Source organism: Juglans microcarpa x Juglans regia, chromosome 7S (assembly GCF_004785595.1).
Source record: "Juglans microcarpa x Juglans regia isolate MS1-56 chromosome 7S, Jm3101_v1.0, whole genome shotgun sequence".
Taxonomy (NCBI): Eukaryota; Viridiplantae; Streptophyta; class Magnoliopsida; order Fagales; family Juglandaceae; genus Juglans; species Juglans microcarpa x Juglans regia.
In genome coordinates this window covers 18,131,582-18,151,522 of record NC_054607.1, presented here as the reverse complement: position 1 = coordinate 18,151,522, position 19,941 = coordinate 18,131,582, and the positions used below count along the sequence as shown (strand labels likewise).

The following is a 19,941-nucleotide window of genomic DNA, read 5'->3' as shown; positions in this document are numbered from 1 at the left end:
ACTCGGATGCACATTAACTTTACGCACCCAGATTGCTACATACATTCATAGCATTATGAGATTCACAAACCAACTACTCGGTATTAACCAAAAAAAAAAAACTAACAAAAACTATGATAGAAAATAAATATATTTTGCTTTATATTTTTATAATGTGTATTAAGTTGATAATGATAGAAAATAAATGTACCCTCAGTTGGAAACCTCATCATAAAAGAAAAATTTCTCAAATAAAAAAAATTACCAGAAAGGGAGGGAAGGGGAGGGAAATTGAAGAAAAATAATAAAAAACTCCTTTAGTCCTTTAATAGTGTGTCGCCAAACATAACTAAGTGGGGAAAGTTAGTGTAGCTCAAAACTAAAAAGTATAGCTATAGCTAGTTCAATGTAGGAATTTAGTGATAAAAAAAAAAGGTAAAATTTGCACTTGGCAATGCTCAAATCATAGAGCTAAGTATAATTTTTCTATATTAAAAAAAAAAAAAAAAAAAGGAAAACTTTTCTCAGCCATCTGTCGACGCCATAGTTTGTACTAATATGGTGGAGAGGCACTAATACTAAAAACAGCAAGCCATGAAAGAGTAAAGGAAAATTTTACTATGTTGCTCAAATCATATCGTTCGGTCTTTTTTTTTTTTACCGAATGATGAAGAAAGTGATTTTAAATTTATTAATATATTTTTTTTATTTCTTAAAAATATTTAAATATATTAAAAAAATATGAATAAAAAAAAAAAAAAAAAAAAAAAAAAACTAGTTTTATAACTTGTGGTTACACCGAGCGGTGCAACTTGGGCGGCAGAGGCCTAAGTAGCACCGCTCAAGAGTAAAAGCCTATAAAAGGGAGAGGCAATACTGAGTAATGAATATTGATTTCTTCTCTTATATATGAGTTTGTAATGCGGATTAGGATTTCCAAATATTTTCTTATTCAAACACTTTTGGTCATTCGAAAAGAGATAGACAACAACAAATAGATCTCATTGAAAAAGTTGTACTATTTTTTATTTTTGAAAGTTTTGAAAAATTGTATTGAGCATGATAATGATTAGATGAAAAAAAATTGAAAAATTGAAATTAATTTTTTTTTAAATATTTGAGTAATGTTTGAGAATGAAATCTTTAAGAATACCAGAAAATATTTTGATACACAAACAAGGCTCGTCAGACTCCATAATAAGACTGTTCATCCGGGTCGGATTTTTTCTCGGCCCGGTCCATAACCGAGTTCCGATTACAGATTCAGGCCCGGATTTAATCCGGGCTGGTACTCGGATGACTAACCCCGGATATAGCCGGGTTGGGTACCGGATTTAAAATCCGGAAAACACCAAAAACTGAATTAGGGCCGGCTCAATGTGAATTAAGGCCAAGAAAAAAAATTTTTAAATGACGCTGCTAGATTTTAACATGGCATGTATCGTTTATTTTTCACTTATCATCATATAATGATATAATCATCATTATGATATAAATATATAATATTTCAGTTATTTTAGACTTTATTTTAATTATTTTTTCAAAATATACTAAGGTATTTATAATTTGAGAAATGATATTTGCAGTCGTGAGTGTGCAAGCGCCGTGCAGTCGCTTTGAAAAAAGTGAATAAATACGGAACCTACATAAAAAGAAATTAATTATTTTAATAGTGGACTCCACTCTTTTTTAAAATAACTATACGGCGTTTATGTACTTCACGACTATATATAACATTACTCTTATAATTTTTAGCCGCCTTGCTCTTTGAAGGCCTTAGGCAACTGCCTTAATGGCCTATCCATTGAGTCAGCACTGGAATGTATTGGAGGGAAAAGATGATGAAAGTTTTAAGAAGGATTTTAGAATAGCTTGCCGGTAAAGCAAGAATCATAAGAAACGAGAATATCTCTAATAGATGGAGTTTGAAAAGGAAAATATTTTAGTTATAAAATAATTATATATAAAAATAAACTTATAAATTGATGTAATTTGATATGATATATCAGATCGTAAAATTACTTTTATTTGAAAAAATCTAAAATCAAGATGTGATATAAAATGGACTTCCATACAATCCAACCAAAAGCTAAAACAAACCACGTGAGCTTTTTTATCGTAATTAAAATATACTCGTTCGCACGCAATCAAAACTTATAATTGGTTGCTGACCACAAGACTCCCGCCAACTTTGGCAGCCGACTGCTCTCTCGCAGAGCAGATGTGGGCGGGAATCGCAACAAAGGGAGTTACGCTTGGTTAATGAGGTATTTTGTGGACAATAATAAAGAAATAATAATAGAATATTAAATAGTAATAAAAAAAAAATAAATAATAATAATAAAATAATAAATAATAATAAAATATTAATACCCAAATTAAGCATAAAATCTCACCTTTTTGCATGCAGGCAATCTCTGCACAAAGATGATTCGGCTGGATGAAGGATTAGGAGCAATGTTACTGAATATCTCAAATAAATAAAAAATTAGAGCTATTGTTGTTTTGATCAGATTAGCATATATTAAGAGGAGATAATATATAATAAAGAGTAATGTTACATGTAGTCATGGTGTGCGCAAACGTCGTGGTGTCGCTTTGAAAAAGAGTGGAGTCTACTATTAAAAAATTAATAAATAAAGAAAATGTAAATTTCTAGTCATTTGTGCAATAGACTCGAGGCATAACTCCAACAGCTCGAATCACATAAATCTGCATTATCTTGTCCTATGCTATGCATTGTGGTAGTGCATGAACAAAAATAAACCACTCATGAATGCTTCCACGGCCAGCTTAATTTCTTTTATTTTGTAATTTTTTTAAAAATGACTTCTAACTTTATAGCTATCACCTATATCATAGTGGACCTAAAACAACATCCAACTTGGAAGAAAAGAACTATAACGTCCAGGATCTGAATCCTTTAGATGTCTTGAGTTTCATTCAAGAAAACAAAAAGAGAAAGGTGTTCCAATGACAATAAAAAAGGCAAAAGCATTCACTATATTAGTTCACATCATGAATATTTGCTCCACGCCTGCCCCTTGATCATCAAACAAATACTCTTTCTGTCTTGTCAAACATTAGCTTCTCCACCTAGACATACTAATTAAATCAGCTTCGATGGCCACTCCGGCACCGCAACAAGCAGCCGGACGGCCAGCACACTCAAAGGTGCTTCGCAGCATTGCTGTAGTCTTGCTTGCCCTGATTGTACTGGTAGGTGTAGCAGTGCTCATCACTTGGCTGGTAATTAGGCCTAAACAACTTGTTTACACAGTTGAAGATAGTTCAGTCCATAATTTCAACTTAGGTACTCATGACCAACTCAATGCCACCTTCAATTTTGCCATAAGATCCTATAATCCCAACAGTAGAGTCTCCTTATACTATGACTCAATCCAAGTGTCAGTAGAGTATGATGATCAAACCATAGCTTTAAACATCGTTGATCCTTACTTTCAACCTCATCGAAACGTGACTCGCTTGGAGGTCAATCTCACAGCTCAAAATGTATCACTGTCGGGGTCGACAGCTCGGGACCTCAAGATCGAGAAATCATCAGGGGAAGTTGAATTAGATGTTCTGCTGAAGGCAAAGATACGTTATAAGGTGGGAAGGTGGAAGTCTGCACATCATACTTTGAGGATCTGGTGTTCCCCTGTGTTGGTACACTTCTCTAGGTCCAAGAGTTTTGAAAGGACATACTGTGATGTTGAACTTTGAGCATGCATTGTTGTGGGTTTCTGTGACTAGAATTTTCTCTTTGCTTTGGTACTTTGGAATGTGGTTAGTTTCCCATGCTTGCCATCATGCAGTCATACTCAAAAAGATAATTTTCTTTGCTTTGTTTTCATCATGGATGTGTGTGAGATTAATCATTTATTGGTGTAAATTTGCATTAACAGATTTCGATTGTACTACATTTTCCTTCTCAAAGCATTTTGCTGCTGAATGTTGTAATTGTACTACTAGATATAAACATTATCTTTGTTTAGTGTCATGTTTCTTTTAAGAGCATTCCCAATTGTCCTATATCATACCATTCAAAATACATCATCAAAATCCACTCTTTCTATTTTATATATTGCTTTTTACAATAGGTCATACATCAGTTTGTTTATTTTTTCTCTATATCATTTAAATATTATTTTTATAATATTTTTTATTCATTTCAAATATTTCTTCTAACTACCAATGGATTTGTAAATGAGAGAGAAAATAATTAAAAATATTTTAGAGTTGTGAATAATATTCTATACATCCAGAGGATTACTGTAGCAAAATGTAAAATAAAGATTAAAATACAAAATCCATTGGAAGGGTCTTTTGATCAACTTCCTTTATATTTTACATGAGCCATTGTGAATGCTCTAACATTCAAAATATCGGAAATGCAAGTTATTGCTTTAAGTTGATGTGATACCTTCTTAGTAGCACTATCTCTAACCCTTGAGATGTGCATCTTCAGCCTTATTTGAATTCAAAAATCATTTCAGTTCATATAATTTAATCATTATAATTTTTTCAAATTTTCAAACAAAATATAATAAACAATTCAACTTTTTCAAATCTCAAAATAAAAATTATATTAAAAAATTGTATTCAAACAATATTTCTTTCAACTTTAAACTCTAATTTTATCTCATCTGAACTCAACTCACTATCCAAACCCTCCCCTACATCTAACAAGTGAGTTCTCTAGCTATTTTTATCAATTATCATCACCGTTATTATTGTGCAGGTAAGGCTGCATTTGGTTTCCAAACTCAGCTGAGTTTAGCTGAGTTCAGTCTCATTTTAAGATGAGTTTAACATCCAAATACCAAATACCAAATTCTCAAATTACTAAACTCATCCCAATTCAAAACCTTCTTACACGTGGGACCTATAACCTTTTTCAACTTAAAACATCTTTATATGTAGGACCTATAACCTTTTTTAATTTTTTATCAAAAGTACTAAACTCATCTTAACATCCAAACACACTTTAAATTTAGTTTAGATGGGCCTCACATAAGTTATTCCACCACTAAACTCACTACTATTTATAAAAAATTCAACTCAGTTGAGTTTAGTTCAACATCTAAATGCAGCCTAAATCTGGTTTCTATTTCACGAACAAACGTGTGGAAAGGCCATTAATGGAGACTTGGAGCATGAAAAGAAATTGGTAACACCACGTGAGGCTCATTCAAAAAGATCGAAACCTTGGGTTATCATGAATCTGAGCTGCAATCACGTGACTACTTTAGTGCAATTCAATCTAAAGGCAATCTAATACCCAATTCAATTGAGACGGAAAAGGGATATAAAAGATGCAGCAACTTGAAATAGGGGTTTGGAATTTGACATACCTTGGAGGAAAAGCAAGAAGAATATAGGATGGGGTGCCTTTTTATGTAGGGTAAGTAATTTGAAAAAAGCCACTATAATCTAAGTGTTTGTTTGGAAAAAAAAGACATCCCAAGATTTTCATCCCGTATTATTTCCAAACATCATTTAAATACAAATGCTTTCAAATAAATCATTACAACTTTTTCAAACTAATCATTACAATTTTTCTAAACTTTCAAAAAAAAAAAAAAATCAATTCTTTCATCCCACCTGCCCCACATCTGGCCCCCTAGCGGGTGCAGGCTGGGCCCTACGTTCCCCACACCCTACTTATATATTTATATATAAAAATATATATTTATATTGATATTTATACAAATTGTGCATATATAAATATATATATATATATATATATTACAATTTGTTAGACTTATTTACAAGATTGTATTACATTGACCTCCTAGACTAATCTTTATATAGGAGATCAAGATAATACAAGAGTCTTACTTGAATAATGTAAGACTTACTATCTGTGAATAAGTCTAACAAATTTAAATTTTTAGACTTATAACATAAAAACTATGTTATTAGTTTTTTAATTATTGTTATATATATAAATTTTAATTTATAATTTTAATTATATAATAATTTGGGTCCAAAAATATTGTTTTGAACCCAAGCCTAGTGGGGCATTATTACCTCTAAAGTGGGTGGGGGGTGGGGCGGATGGGATGTCTGTCCCCGGCCTTGCCTCCCAAGGGCGGGGTGCCGGGAAGGGTTGAGCCCTGCATATGTAGGTATCACCCCTAGTGGAGGCTGGTGGCTCTCTTGCTTCTTTGGGCGATATTGCTCAGTCGGGTGCCTCGATTTCCAAGGCACCTTTCACAGTCCCCGGTGGCTAAGTGCCCGTCATTCTTGTCGATTACAATGGTCTCTCTCCTGAAGACCCCTTGGCCACTAGCGAGGACAGGGTTTTGATTCTTTCTTCACCATTCAACGCATATGTCGAGTAGGGGGCCTTTTCACCACCGTCTTCAAGGATATATCTTCCATGATTCCTCTAGGAGGTGGTGAGAAGCAGGTGGACAAGGTGGGTCTTGTCGACCGCGTAGGCGCTGGACCTTCTTCCCAACCAAGCGTGGAACCCGTTGATGATCTGAGGTCGGAGGGTACCTTGGTGTCCCTGCCACCTCCCTTACCTCCACCATTTTCCCTTGGACCACTCTGTAGCTCTGGGTTGGAGGGTTGAGGAGAGGAGCACACTATTTTGAGAAGCTCTGGCCCCTCCAGACCTTGTCTTTCCCGATCTAGCATCAACAAAGCCAGGGCCAAGTCCATGCGCAGGGTGGCCAACCAGCTCAAGGTCTTTCTCTCTCTAGTAAATTTTCTTTCCCTCTCTCGTTGGCTTCTTCTATTTTGTTTGTAGTTGCTAATTGGTCGACTTTGCTCAATAGGGGGTCAATGATTTGGCGGCCTAGATTTTAGATGGTCAAGTAGAGTTGGAGGAGTAGGCTCAGGTGATGTGGGTTGAGCAGGCATATCACGAAATCCTTAAGCTTAAGGTTGAAAGAGACGAGGCCGAGCGGGCTTTTATTGTGGTAAAAAACTACAACCAATCCTTGGAGGTAGACGTTGCTCGCCTTCGCAAATAGGTGCTCGCCTTGCGGAAAGACTTGGGCCACTCTAGGGAGGAAGTGTCTTGAAAATGCCTCAAGGTCAAAGCCTTGATAAAGGAGCACAAACTGGAGTGGATTCGTGCGACCTGTCTAAGCAAGGAGTTAGCCTGCAGCGTTGTCTCAACTATGTCGCCTCCTTGTCGAAAGCCAAGGATGCTCGTCTAGATATGGGCTTCGATCTTGACCATGTCAAGGATAAGAAATAGGATCATGTGGTGTAGCACGTGGTGCTCACGAGGGACAAGCTCACTTCCTCTAATGAGGGTCTCGCCCTGCTTTTTTCTCAAATAATGGTGGCTAAAAAGGTCTGTAATCGAGCTTGGAGTTTTGAGGGTGTTTTGGGCTTGAAGAAAATGCAGGAGTTCCTACTATCGAACACCCAGGTCGACTTGGAGACCCTGGACTTAGAGATATTCAAGCTTGATCAGGAGGCTCGCAAGTTTCTCAACTCCTTGGGTAGAGACTTGATGCCCGACGCCTTCCCTCGTCCTACTGCCCAAAATTAATTTTATGTTTTTGCTTTTTTTTTTTTTAGAATACATGCGTTTTACATAAGTTTTTGGCTCCTGTTGCTTTAATTAATATGCATATGTTCTAATTAAAATTTTGTTGATGTCTGTGAATTTGTGCACTCTTGTTTCATTCATCTTCTTCCCCTCCTTTTTGGGTGCCCATTTACTATGTTGGCCGATGTCCAGTTGATTTGAATGAAAAGGCTATCGACAGTTGTTTGGGTGCAGAAATACTTAGGCTTAAGGTTCCAGGCAGGAGAAGGACTCGACTTCATTGGATGGTGGGGAGAGATAAGATATTTAGGAGATGTGTTCCCTCCTTTGTTCACTGTGTGCAAGCGCGGAGCATGGACTTAAATAACTAGGCGAGAGATGGGCTTGACTACCCTAGGTGGTGAGAAGAGATGTGACACTTAAGAGAGGTGTTCCCTCCTTTGTTTGTCAGGTATGAGCTCGAAATATCGAGTTAAGTAACTAGAAGAGAGATGGCCTGACCGTGCTGGGTGGCTCCCACAATTTTTGTGCGGTAGTAAACATTTGACAGCAAGAAATGAAATGTGAAGGTGAGTCATGAAATGTAAAACAATTCTGTTGAGTTTAAGAGATGTTTTTACACGAGATTGTTACCGAAATAAAGATATTTCTTGAGTTGTTGCAGCCCTCTTCCTTTGGCATTCTTTAGTTGGTGAGCCCTGGGTGGTGGGCTTCCCAGACCAACGCTACGACAAGTAGGGGTTCGGCTTACTCTGCCATGCCCGCATGCCTCCTCTGCTCTAGGGCTCACCAATGAATTCGGGTGGCAGGGGAGGAACTCGCTTCTCGACCCCTATCACGTGCACTTCCTTCTCTTCGTCTTTCAATTCCTACATGTAGATTCTCTATGCCACCACCCGCTCACCACGCACTTTACCTACACTTGTTTCTGTTGAAAACTTTATTTTTAGGTGGTAGGTAGAGGTTACAAACTTTAGACTATTCAACGTTGATTGCCCGCTTATCGCGTTGGGAGGAGGTCTTGACCACATGAAGTCTATCATTGTGGTTGCCATGTGCATCCCAGACCCGAACATCATAGGTAACGTTATGGCTCCCAAGGGTTGTACCATTTCCCCTAAAAATCCTTTCAACTGGGTCGGCGATGAGCGCAATTGATTCTTATTGATGCCTGATTTTGTAAACGATTCCCAAAAAAAGACTATCGGCTGAGCTTCCCTTATCTATTAGTATTCTCCTGGTGGTGAAGTTGGCAACCAATATCGTCACTATCAGGGCATCATCATGCTGGTAGATCACCCTTTCACGATCACTTTCGTTGAAGGAGACGACCATCGTTTTCTCCCTCGGCAAATCCCTTGGCGATAGTCTAGATTTCTCCTAAAGGGATGTTATCCTGATTCGACCTCACCTAGGCGGGAACGAATGTTGTGCAATCAGCCTCTCTAGCTCCCCATCCTCTTGCATCTACTCCATCATTCACTTCAAGTGATGGCAATCTTCAGTTCTGTGGCCTTCTACATTATGAAATTTTTTTGGATTTCTACTCTTTCTCACGGGTCCATCTACTTGTGACTTTTTTGTTCCATTTCTCTGACCATTCTACTTCAGACCTTCTCGAGGTGGTCAAAGTGTGGAATGTGTCCTCAATTTGACAAAATCATATGCCCGGTCTATGAAATCTCACAACATTGTTGGGGTCCTTCTGGTCAATTCGGCCATGAATGGGATATTGGGCCAAATGTCGCTCAGGAGCGCTACCAACGTGATCTTCTATCCTGGTCATCCATCGTTAAACACTCCTTATTAAACTAGGAGAGATAAGATTTCAAGCTTTCATCTTCCTGCTGCTTCACGGTTAGGATATAGGTTGCCAAACGTCTTCTCCTTTTGTTGTCCATGAATTGGGTAATGAATTGCCTACCCAGCTCCTCGAAATTGTAGATGATGCTCGGCTGTAAGGTTCTTAACCATTCCCTTGTCGTTCCCCTGAGCCTTAAGGGAAAAGATTGATGTGCAATTTCACTAGGAAAGTTGTGGAGCTTTATGTGAGTCATGAACAATTCGAGATGTTCAACTATGTCTTTAGATCCATCGTACATCTCAATTTGCATGACTTTGAATTTTGGCGAGAGCGTGACTTCCATAACCTCGGCACTGTAAGGGAGGTCCATGCTACTTAACAGCTGGTCGATCGAGGAAGATGCTCTTATCTTCGTAGCCATCTCTTCGCACTTGCCCATGAGGCTACGTAGTTCAAGGTGCATCTTTTTCTTTTCCTCTTTGTCAAAGGAGACCCCTCTTGCGCTATGCAGCTCTACCACAATTCGCTTGTCATGGCTTGTGCCATCACTTTCCCCTGATCCCATATTCTTATGCTTCATTATCTCGTTTTCTAGTTGGAGATTTTCCATTTTGAATGCTATTTTTTTTAATTCGCTCATCCATTTTTGCAAACCTTCCATCCATGTTGGTTGAGGTAACTTCTTGTTCATGGGTTGTCTGGAACTAGGCCTGTAAGGATTTCAGTTAGGACTTGAAAAACCAATCGGACCGATCAGTTTTAGTCTTCCTTTTAGAAAATTTTCAACTCTCATTCCAGTCCCGGGGTGGGGTTTTTCCACCCTAGAGTGACCAAATGTAATATACATATTTTAAAATATTTTTAATATATATTATTTTATATAATAATTATATAGTTAATTATATAATTTTCATTTAACCTATTACAATTGATAATATAAAATGTTAAATATGCAATTACTAATATGCTATCAATTAACTAATGTATTGTTTCTATAAAAAGAAAAACTAATGTATTATATCAATTAGTTAACTTATCACTATCAACTAATTACTAATATCTACATCTAATTAAAGTTATTAGATAAAGCTTTTGTAAAATATCTAAGTTATTGGATAAATCATCATTTGGTATTGGGTCAAACCAAATGGACTGATCGGACAAAATGGTTCCGGTCTGGTCCAGTCCATATGAGAGTTTGGTTTGGTCCCAAAAACCCCATATGGACTGACCGAACCGAACCGAATTCACCCCTATCTGGGACCAGGTCTCGAGAGGCATATGAAAGGCACGTTAGTTTTATTTAAGTATCCCACAGATGACGCCAACTGTTAAGGATGTGTTTCGCACCCTACCTTCATCCGAAAGGTCAATTGAGACAAGAAAGCTTGATGGCCTGGAGTATCTAAAAGAAGCTCTGATCTGTGAATCAATTTATGTTTCAGAGTATGAGAGAGAGAGAGAGAGAGTAAGAGTAAGAGGAGAATAGGGAGAGAAAATGAATCCCTAAATTGTTCCTGTATCGAGACCTTTATACTCCCTCTTTCGATGGGGCTATTGTTCTCCCTATGCCTGGGGTGTTCGCCCATACTTTCGACGACATGCTGTCTCATTTAATGCTGCAACCTCTATTTGGGAGTCTTGATCCACGTTGAGCCTCTGTGCCTGGGGGCGGCATCTTGTCGAATTTAATGAGGTAGTCCTTGTCAAGATGAGATCTCGACCCGTATTGGGTCATTTAATGCGGCATGGCTAAAGGAGTGCCCAAATAGTTTATGTCCTGCCTTCCCCGACCTAGACTGGGCCTTTTCCTTGCGATACATTGAGCCTTATAACACTAGGTTGGTAGCTATGGTAATTGGGCAGGGCCTAGCACAACGAGGCACAAATATGTCCTTCCAATTGAGATGAGACATGATAGGGGTGACATCGACACTATCAGTGTGGTTTCAGTCCAAAACCAAAACTGAACCAACATATTTTTTCAAAGGATGGTGCCGATAGAAACCGATCGATTAAGGGGGACAAAACCGGCAGGTGTAGTTTCGGTCAGTTATGATTAGGTTATTGGTGTTCTTGTCGATTTTCCCTTCAAAATCCTATCAACAAGTGTCACAACAACATCATAGACTTTCCCGAACTCCAAACATAAGAAAAATCATTTCAAAAACTAGATAAACTAAAATTAACATCATACTCAACAATGAGAGTGTGAGACTTTGGGCTTTTTGGGCTTCTTTATGATCAAATGGAGAGATTAAAGGTGGCAACAGGGCAACAATGGCATTGGAGAGAGCGACGACATCGGGGCAAAATCTCTGTGTGTGTGTGAGAGAGAGAGAGAGAGAGAGTCGAAATCCTAAAACAGTGCAAATGGATGGGCAAAGGGGGCTCTGGGGTTAGGGATGAAACTCTAACCCAAAATGGCTCTGTTTGGTATATAAAACCAAATGACGTCGTTTTATATTAAGTTTTTTTTGTCTAAAACCAAGTTATAAAACCACGTCATCTAATTCACTGAAGTGAAACAACATCGTTTGATATAAAAAATATATATAAATATATATTTATATTTTGTCGACTAGTTCGACGGTTTGAACTTGAATCAGACCGAGACCGAACTGGCCGACATCGATTTCATCAAATTTCTACCGCCGGCTGATCGGTTCTCCATTGATTTTGGCCGGCTTCAAACTCTGGTGGTCGATTCCCTTCTGCAATGATCGGTCCTGTCAGTTTCTGTACAGCCCTAATACATGAATATTTCAACATGCATGACTGGCATGACTCTCACTTTCCTCTTAATGGTTCTTCCCATTACGTAATATATCTAATTTGACTTTTCTAGATCCTTATTAATCTTATGCAGCTCCTTTTTGGTGAATTTTAAATCGTTTCATTTTGTTCTTGGAGATATATTTTAGATGGATGAATGGGTAAATTTAGGATATTTCATTTTCGTCTTGTCATATAATATTTGTTACACTATCCTGCTAATGTTTTTTTATTTGGTTTTATATTCTTTTTCTTTAGATATGTCCCCCATTACATTTTCTTTATCAAGTTTCAAATATAACAGAAAAGTGCCATCTTTCAAAGGTACTGGTGGTGCTTACTGGTTTGTTGATCTCTACCCCTCTGCTTTTTATATATATCATTTAGAACCCTTATCATGAAATATTCATCCAATTTAGTATACTGACCTTGACTTCATTGGATTTCTAGCCTTTTATAATCAACTTAGATGCGTGTAAGATATATTTTATGATTTTCTTCATAGATATTTGGCTATGTTAGTATAGATTTCTGAATATTCTATTTATTTCTAGGTTTCCTTCATGTTATTTGTTGTCAACTTAATATATAAAGCATACAGGTCTTGGGTTGAAGTATCAAGTATGTTGTGTAATTGCTTTAAATTTACATTCAGATAAACAGAAGTTATGGGCACTTTTGGCTTTTTTGAGATGAGTAAATCTATTCATCATCTATTTTCTCATCATTTCATGATGTGACATTAGATGATATGCTCACAAGTAAAATATAAAAAATAGTCTCCAATCATCTAATGTCATATCAAATGGTGATAGGATGATGAGGATTGAGATGATGAGTAACATTACTCGGGATATCTCATGGAAATCATCTATCATATGCTTTTGAACTTATCAGTTGTTTTCAATTACTGCATTTTAATAGGTTAAAGCCGTTCCAGAGGAAATGGGAATCAGATTTCAAGGAATTGGTTGACTGAAATACATACCTATAACGCCCAAGGTATCTTCTTCCCTACCTTACATGGAAAAGTACAAGTCTTTTAATTGGTTAGAAAATAAAATTTATTAATTAACAAAAGCTAGAGAAGAGCTACTCCATTATATAATATTGCAGAGCCTTTGGAAGGAGGGAAGAGTAGAGCAAGGTGGAGGCTCTGGTCCATATTTATCTTAAATATGGTTGTTTTGCTGCCTTTCAAATGGATTTGCTCTTCTCCATATTTTTCTTGTGTCATATATATTACAGTTTTCAAGTATATCTTTTGTGTCATATATTTCTTGTGTCATATGTTTTATGCATGTAAATACATCTTTTGGGGTATTCTATACATCAAGTTAGTTCATCATGTTTATTTTTGTCTTGACATGTTTTTTAGGGCAGTGTTACATATCTGTTTCAGTCAAGGTAGTATGAATGAAAGCCGCAAGCCACAACAATGTGCCGTGTAATCTTTTTTAAAAAAATGAGTAAATACGAGATCCACATAGAAAAAAAGTTAATTTTTTAATAATAGATTTCATTCTTTTTCAAAACGATTATGTGTCGTTTACATACTCTATAACTATATATAATATTACTCTTTGTGTCTTAATTTCCTCCTCAGGTGTAATTGCATAGTCCCAGCCATTTTGTAGTCTAGCTGTAAACATTTCACCAAAGACGGCTCAATAGGTTGTAGAGTTTAAAACGAAGATTTTAAGTGAGACTTTTTGTATTTTAAAAATGAAACTTTAGTAAATTTATTTTAATTTCATTTTTTACATTATATTTTTATTTAAAAATTATTTCTATAGTTTTGCAAAATAAAACTACTAATTAAGATTTAATAGCACCTTTTCAATTAATAACAAACTTAATATTCGTTAAAAAATATTAGTTTAGAAAAGATTTTATCAAATTTAATTTTACAAGAGGCGCTTGAGACTCTTTAGAAGCAATTATAACTATTATTGTCATTAAATTTCTATACATAACCTATGCACTTGGCAAAAAAAAAAGGGTCTCTTACCTCTTCAAAGGATTACACAATATACCAATTTTATAAATGCTTGAAAATTAGATTTTTTTATTTATAATTTTCAAATTATATATTAAAATAATAAATTATTAATAACAAAATACAAGTGTATTCTTAAAAGGAGAGTATGTGAAATACTCTATTTGATGTTTTTGACGTTCTCTCATTGAATTAATCATTTTTTTTTTCTAAATATTGGGGCTTTCTTTTCTTTTTTGTTTTTGTTTTTAAATCTACTTGGATTATTTTTGGGGGCCTTTAATTCTTTCACTAGCGCCTAAGTTTCAGAGTCGACCCAGCATTTAACTTGTAATATCGTACTTTTTTTTACCCTAGCTATAAATATTTGAATTGTATCCTATTTAGATTAAGGGCAGCGCTAGCCGGCCAACGTTTATTATTATTAGTATATTTTTTTTCATTTTCTAAACATTTTTAATTATTAAAAAGTAAAAAAATATACAACTTTATTAATAATCACTTCTTTAATTATTAAATAAATAAAAAATAAATAAAATACTTGAATGATAAATTTGAGGGGACCAAATATCATTTTCCTTAAATTAATGAAATGAAAGGTAGGGGTGGGCAGTGAGCCCCGCTGCCCCGCCTAGCTTCCACTCCACCCATGCGGGGTTGGGGTCCCCCGCCACGCATCTAGGGCCCCTAGTGGGGGCGGGTGGCGGGGAGGGCTCAACCCCACCCCGCCCTCGCCCCATTTATATATATATATATATTATACATATATATAAACATAAATATATATTTATATTTTACAAATTGTGTATATATAAATATATATAACAATTTGTTAGACTTGTTCACAAAATATGAATTGGTAAATTTAAAAATTACATAGTTTAAAAATTAATATACTACAATTTACACAAAATATACACTAGCAAATTTAAAAATTACATAGTTTTTAAATTATAGTCATATTTACAAAATTTAAATTTATAATTTGGATCTAAAAATATATTTTTAATTACATTTGAGCTTATAAATAATTTTTAAATCACACAAATGTAATTTTTTTTTTTAAGTGAAAAGAGGCGGGGCGGATTGGGAATCTGCCCCACACCCCGCCCACTAGGGTGGGGTACCCCACCCCTGCATCCTGTGGGCGGGGGACGGGGGTGAAAACCCCACCCCCCATCCCATATGGGGCAAGGTTAGGGGTGTAATTTTAAACCGGAAAACCGGTCCGGACCGGACCGGACCGGACCGGTTTTACCGGTTTTGAACCGGTCCGGTCCGGGACCGGTTTCAAAAATTCTAAAACCGGCCGGTTCCGGTCCGGTTCCGGTTTTAAGATTTTTGGAACCGGACCGGACCGGACCGGACCGGTTCATAAAAAAATATACAAAAAAAATATTTTTATATATAAGTTATTAAGTTTTATACAATATATTTTATATATATATATATATATTAATATATAAAATTATAAATTTATATGTGAAATTTTTATATATAATATATATAATTATATATATTCATTTATGAAATAATTTCATATTATAATTTATAAATTATTACATTAAATGTTAATACTAATATATAAGTTTATAAATAATACTAATAGTCTAATATAGACTATATAGACTATAGTTATACTTATAATTAATACTAAAAGATTTTACTAAAAGTTTATAACTAATACTAATATTAAATATATAGTTTATAACTAATACTAATATATAACTTATAACTATACTAATAGTCTAATATTAATACTATTATATAGTCTAATATATTATTTAGCTTTACTAATATATAAGTCTATAACTATTTAATTAATAGTCTAATACTAATAGTTTAATATAGACTATAGTTATACTTATACTATAGTTATACTAAATCACTATAGACTATAGTGATACTAAATCACTATAGATTATAGTTATACTTGTACTAATATAGTTATACTAAATCACTATAGACTATAGTTATACTTATACTAATATAGCTATACTAAATCACTAAAAGTTTATAACTAATACTAATATATAGTTTATAACTAATACTAATATATAACTATACTAATAGGCTAATATTAATACTATTATATAGTCTAATATATTATATAGCTATACTAATATACAAGTCTATAACTATTTAACTAATAGTCTAATACTAATAGTTTAATATAGACTATAATTATAATTATACTAATATAGTTATACTAAATTACTATAACTAATACTAATATATATAATATAACTATACTAATAGACTAATATTAATACTATTAATCTATTATATAGTCTAATATATTATATAGCTATACTAATAATTTTTTGGACTTGTAATTTAGACTTTTGGACTTGTAATTTGTTGGACTTTTGGACTTCTAATTTAGACTTTTGAACTTATTTTATTCCATAGGCTCATAGGCATGTTGATGTCTATTCTTGAATTTCTTGTGATTGCTCTAACTAAAAAATATGTGTAAGTACTAAGTTATTTCCTTTAGTATGCAAGGACTTATTGTAGATAAGGTAGTTTATTGCAGATTTTTTTTTTCAGTTTTTGTAGTAGTTATATTCATAAGTTTGTAAAATAGTTTTTTTTCAGTTTTTTAGTAAAGCAATTTTTTGGAGTGAATCAGATTTTTTAGTAAACAGATTTTTTATAGTAAAACAGATTTTTTGAAGTAAAACAGATTTTTTATTGAAGTAATTTTTAGTAAAGCAGATTTTTTTATTTAAAGTTAAAACAGATTTTTTGTAATAACAGTTTATAAAACAGATTTTTTTAAATCAGTTTTTTTATTTTATAAACAAATTTTTAATGACAAACTATGACATTTACATTTTTAAAAAACCGGAAAACCGGACCGGACCGGACCGGACCGGAAACCGGTAAAACCGGAAGTACCGGTTTAGGAGGGTAACCGGTGCGTAATCGGTTTTGGAAAATACAAAACCGGTACATACCGGTTCGGTCTTAAATTTTGTTCAAAACCGGACCGGACAGGACCGGTTACACCCCTAGGCAAGGTGCGGTGAAGGGTGCCCCTGCCCCGTAGGGGGCGGGTAGCACCCCTAATGAAAGGTCTACACAAACGTGAAGCTATTATTTATGAGTTTTGCTACTCATCATTCCTACAAATAACACACCATACTTTTTTTTTTAATTTTTTTTATTCTTCTTAAACTAATTGAATTTTTCTACTTATCATCTATACACTACACATTCGGTAAGAGAAAAAAATAAAAAAATAAAAAAATAAATGTAATGTGTAATGTGAAGACAATGAGAAGAATTTTTCATTATTTATTATTCGATGATTGAAAGGGTACATTTGGTTACCAAATTCATCTCAACTCAACATTACAACTTTTTAAAATTCTAACACGAAATACAATAAATAATTTAACTTTTTCAAATCTTAAAATAAAAATAATATTTTAACAATACTTTATCATTTCAACTCAATTTAGCATCCAAACGTAGCCTTATTGTAGATCAATCGATCACGCGCACACACATGCATGTGTATATAAGAGGCACGTATGTCATCATGTAACTATGCAGAAAGATCGAGACTGCTAGCTACAAAGCCATGGCTTCCCTGAGTACCCTGACTAACGCCCAATACTATTTTCTCTGCTTATTCCTATGGGTCCTTTCTATCTCCCTACTTCGATCCTTTTTCGGAAAATCCACCAAGAAAATCCACCTCCCTCCAAGCCCACCAGCCCTCCCACTCATCGGTCACCTACACCTCCTTGCAGGTTCTTCCATGTACAAATCCTTGCACAAACTCTCCCTCCTACATGGCCCCCTCTTCTGCCTCCGGCTTGGCCCTTATCGGACCATGGTAGTAGTTTCATCGGCCTCCGTCGCCACCGAAGTGTTTAAAGCCAATGACCTTGCTATTTCAAACCGCCCCGCTCTTGCTGTCGCAGATAAAGCACCTTATGCGGGTGCCGGATTCTTCTATGCTCCCTATGGCAAGTACTGGAGGTTCATGAAGAAGCTTTCCATGACACAATTGCTTAGTACTACGCAGATTCAACATTCACGCTCTATTCGACGCGAAGAACTTGTACTATTTTTGTGCAGACTGTTCGACAGTGCCCAGAGAAGAGAGCTGGTTGATCTGGGAACTGAGTTCTTGAGATTTACAAACAATTCCACGTGCAAGATGGCGATGAGCTTGAAGGTTTCAGGTGATAGTAGTGAAGCTGAGCAGATTAGGGCGTTGGTGAAGGAGTCTTTGCAGTTAGGGTCCAAGCTTTATTTAGGGGATGTCTTGGGGCCTTTCAAGAGGTTGAGTTTTTGGATGTATGGGAAGAAGGCAATAGATGTTACCATGAGGTACGACGCGATTCTGGAAAGGTTATGGAAGGAGCACGAGGAAAGCGGGAAGCGAGACAATGAGGATTTGCTGGATATACTAATGAAGGTATATAAAGATGAGAAAGCTGAATTCAAGATGAACAGAACCCATATCAAGGCTTTCTTGCTTGTAAGTAGTTCTTTCAAATTGATATTGTACGTAGTTTTACATACATATTTTTGATATATAATATTTATTGACCAATACTTCTCTTGTTTAGGATCTTTTTATTGCTGGCACTAGTACCTCGGCGGATATCCTGCAATGGACGCTGTCGGAGCTCATCAACCGTCCTCAGATGCTCAAGAAGCTTAGAGATGAAATAGTTTCTGTCGTTGGCACTGCTACTAGGCTGGTTGAGGAAACGGATGTCCCAAATCTCCCTTACTTGCAAGCAGTTGTCAAAGAAACACTAAGAATGTACCCACCAATTGCTGTGACAGCAAGAGAGTGCCGTGAAGATTGTAAGATAAAAGGCTACGACATATCCCAAAATACTATGTTGGCAATCAATCTGTACAGCATCATGCGAGACCCGGAAGTTTGGGACAATCCAAATGAGTTTCGACCAGAGAGGTTCTTGGTTTCTAATAATTCTAAGGTACTACATAAGCACCAAAATCATGAAAATGAACTCACAGGCCATCAAAGTTTGATTGATTTTGTTCCATTTGGGGCTGGAAGGAGAGGGTGCCCTGGCTCAACTTTAGCATACACCACAATAAATCAAACAATTGCGGCCATAGTTCAATGCTTTGATTGGAAGGTTGGAGATGGAGGAGATCATGATCAGCCCCCGCCTAAGGTGGATATGGAAGTTGAGAATTCTGGCTTTGGTGTGAACAAGGCTCAATCACTTGTATGCCTTCCTATTGTTCACTTCAATCCCTTTGCTAGCTGCTAATTCAATGTAAATTCAAATATATGGGCTAGAATAATTGCTCAAAGCATGCCCTAAAACAAGTTGAATGTATAATATTTATCCGGCCAGCTTGCAGGATATATGTAATGTATTATTCCTGTAGGATAAGAAATAAACCATGGCCTTCACAAAAAAACCATGTGTTTTAATTTTGTTTGTTTGTTTTGAATAAACATGTTGCTTGTAATTTATATATATGAGCACCAAAATGATCATTGGATGAATATTTTGAGTTAATTGCGCTCGCTCTTTCTCTGTTCGAGTTCTCAGGTATATATATATATATATATATATATATATATATATATATATATATTAATTATATATAATTATATATATATATATGTAGTGAGTATGTATTGATCGTTAGATCAAAAACATAAGAAAAGCACTTCCCTAAAGCTTGGAGTTCTTTTTTTGCTCCATACCACAAAAGCAGTACTACCATAGGTCCATAAAGCCTTTTTTATTATGGTTTACCGGCCTGAAATGCTTATAGGAAAGAAAAAAATGACTTTAAAAAGCTCTCTAGTCTTTTTACTCAACCTTGAGCAATGTATTGTTTTTTTTA

General features: G+C 35.4%; 3 protein-coding genes across 3 annotated transcripts; all 3 read left to right on the top strand.

Annotated features, from left to right (window-relative positions):
• The first annotated feature begins 3,005 nt into the window (after positions 1-3,005).
• On the top strand, positions 3,006-3,966 carry LOC121240329 (uncharacterized protein At1g08160). The gene has a single exon (XM_041137743.1). The coding sequence runs from the start codon at positions 3,103-3,105 to the stop codon at positions 3,703-3,705; it is 603 nt and encodes a 200-aa protein (XP_040993677.1). The 5' UTR covers positions 3,006-3,102; the 3' UTR covers positions 3,706-3,966.
• Positions 3,967-7,233: 3,267 nt separating this feature from the next.
• On the top strand, positions 7,234-8,095 carry LOC121240273. Its single transcript, XM_041137665.1, has 2 exons — positions 7,234-7,448; positions 7,613-8,095. The coding sequence occupies exons 1-2, from the start codon at positions 7,283-7,285 to the stop codon at positions 7,867-7,869; spliced, it is 423 nt and encodes a 140-aa protein (XP_040993599.1). The 5' UTR covers positions 7,234-7,282; the 3' UTR covers positions 7,870-8,095.
• Positions 8,096-17,620: 9,525 nt separating this feature from the next.
• Positions 17,621-19,594, top strand: LOC121241599 (cytochrome P450 705A22-like). Its single transcript, XM_041139429.1, has 2 exons — positions 17,621-18,577; positions 18,669-19,594. The coding sequence occupies exons 1-2, from the start codon at positions 17,669-17,671 to the stop codon at positions 19,350-19,352; spliced, it is 1,593 nt and encodes a 530-aa protein (XP_040995363.1). The 5' UTR covers positions 17,621-17,668; the 3' UTR covers positions 19,353-19,594.
• The last annotated feature ends 347 nt before the right edge of the window (positions 19,595-19,941 follow it).

Excerpts from the sequence above, each read along its gene's own strand:
- LOC121240329 (XM_041137743.1), top strand. The coding sequence starts at position 3,103 with ATGGCCACTCCGGCACCGCAACAAGCAGCCGGACGGCCAGCACACTCA.
- LOC121240273 (XM_041137665.1), top strand. The coding sequence starts at position 7,283 with ATGGTGGCTAAAAAGGTCTGTAATCGAGCTTGGAGTTTTGAGGGTGTT. Across the intron at positions 7,449-7,612 it reads CAAGTTTCTCAACTCCTTGG|GAATTTGTGCACTCTTGTTT; the intron begins GTAGAGACTTGA and ends GTTGATGTCTGT.
- LOC121241599 (XM_041139429.1), top strand. The coding sequence starts at position 17,669 with ATGGCTTCCCTGAGTACCCTGACTAACGCCCAATACTATTTTCTCTGC. Across the intron at positions 18,578-18,668 it reads ATATCAAGGCTTTCTTGCTT|GATCTTTTTATTGCTGGCAC; the intron begins GTAAGTAGTTCT and ends TCTCTTGTTTAG.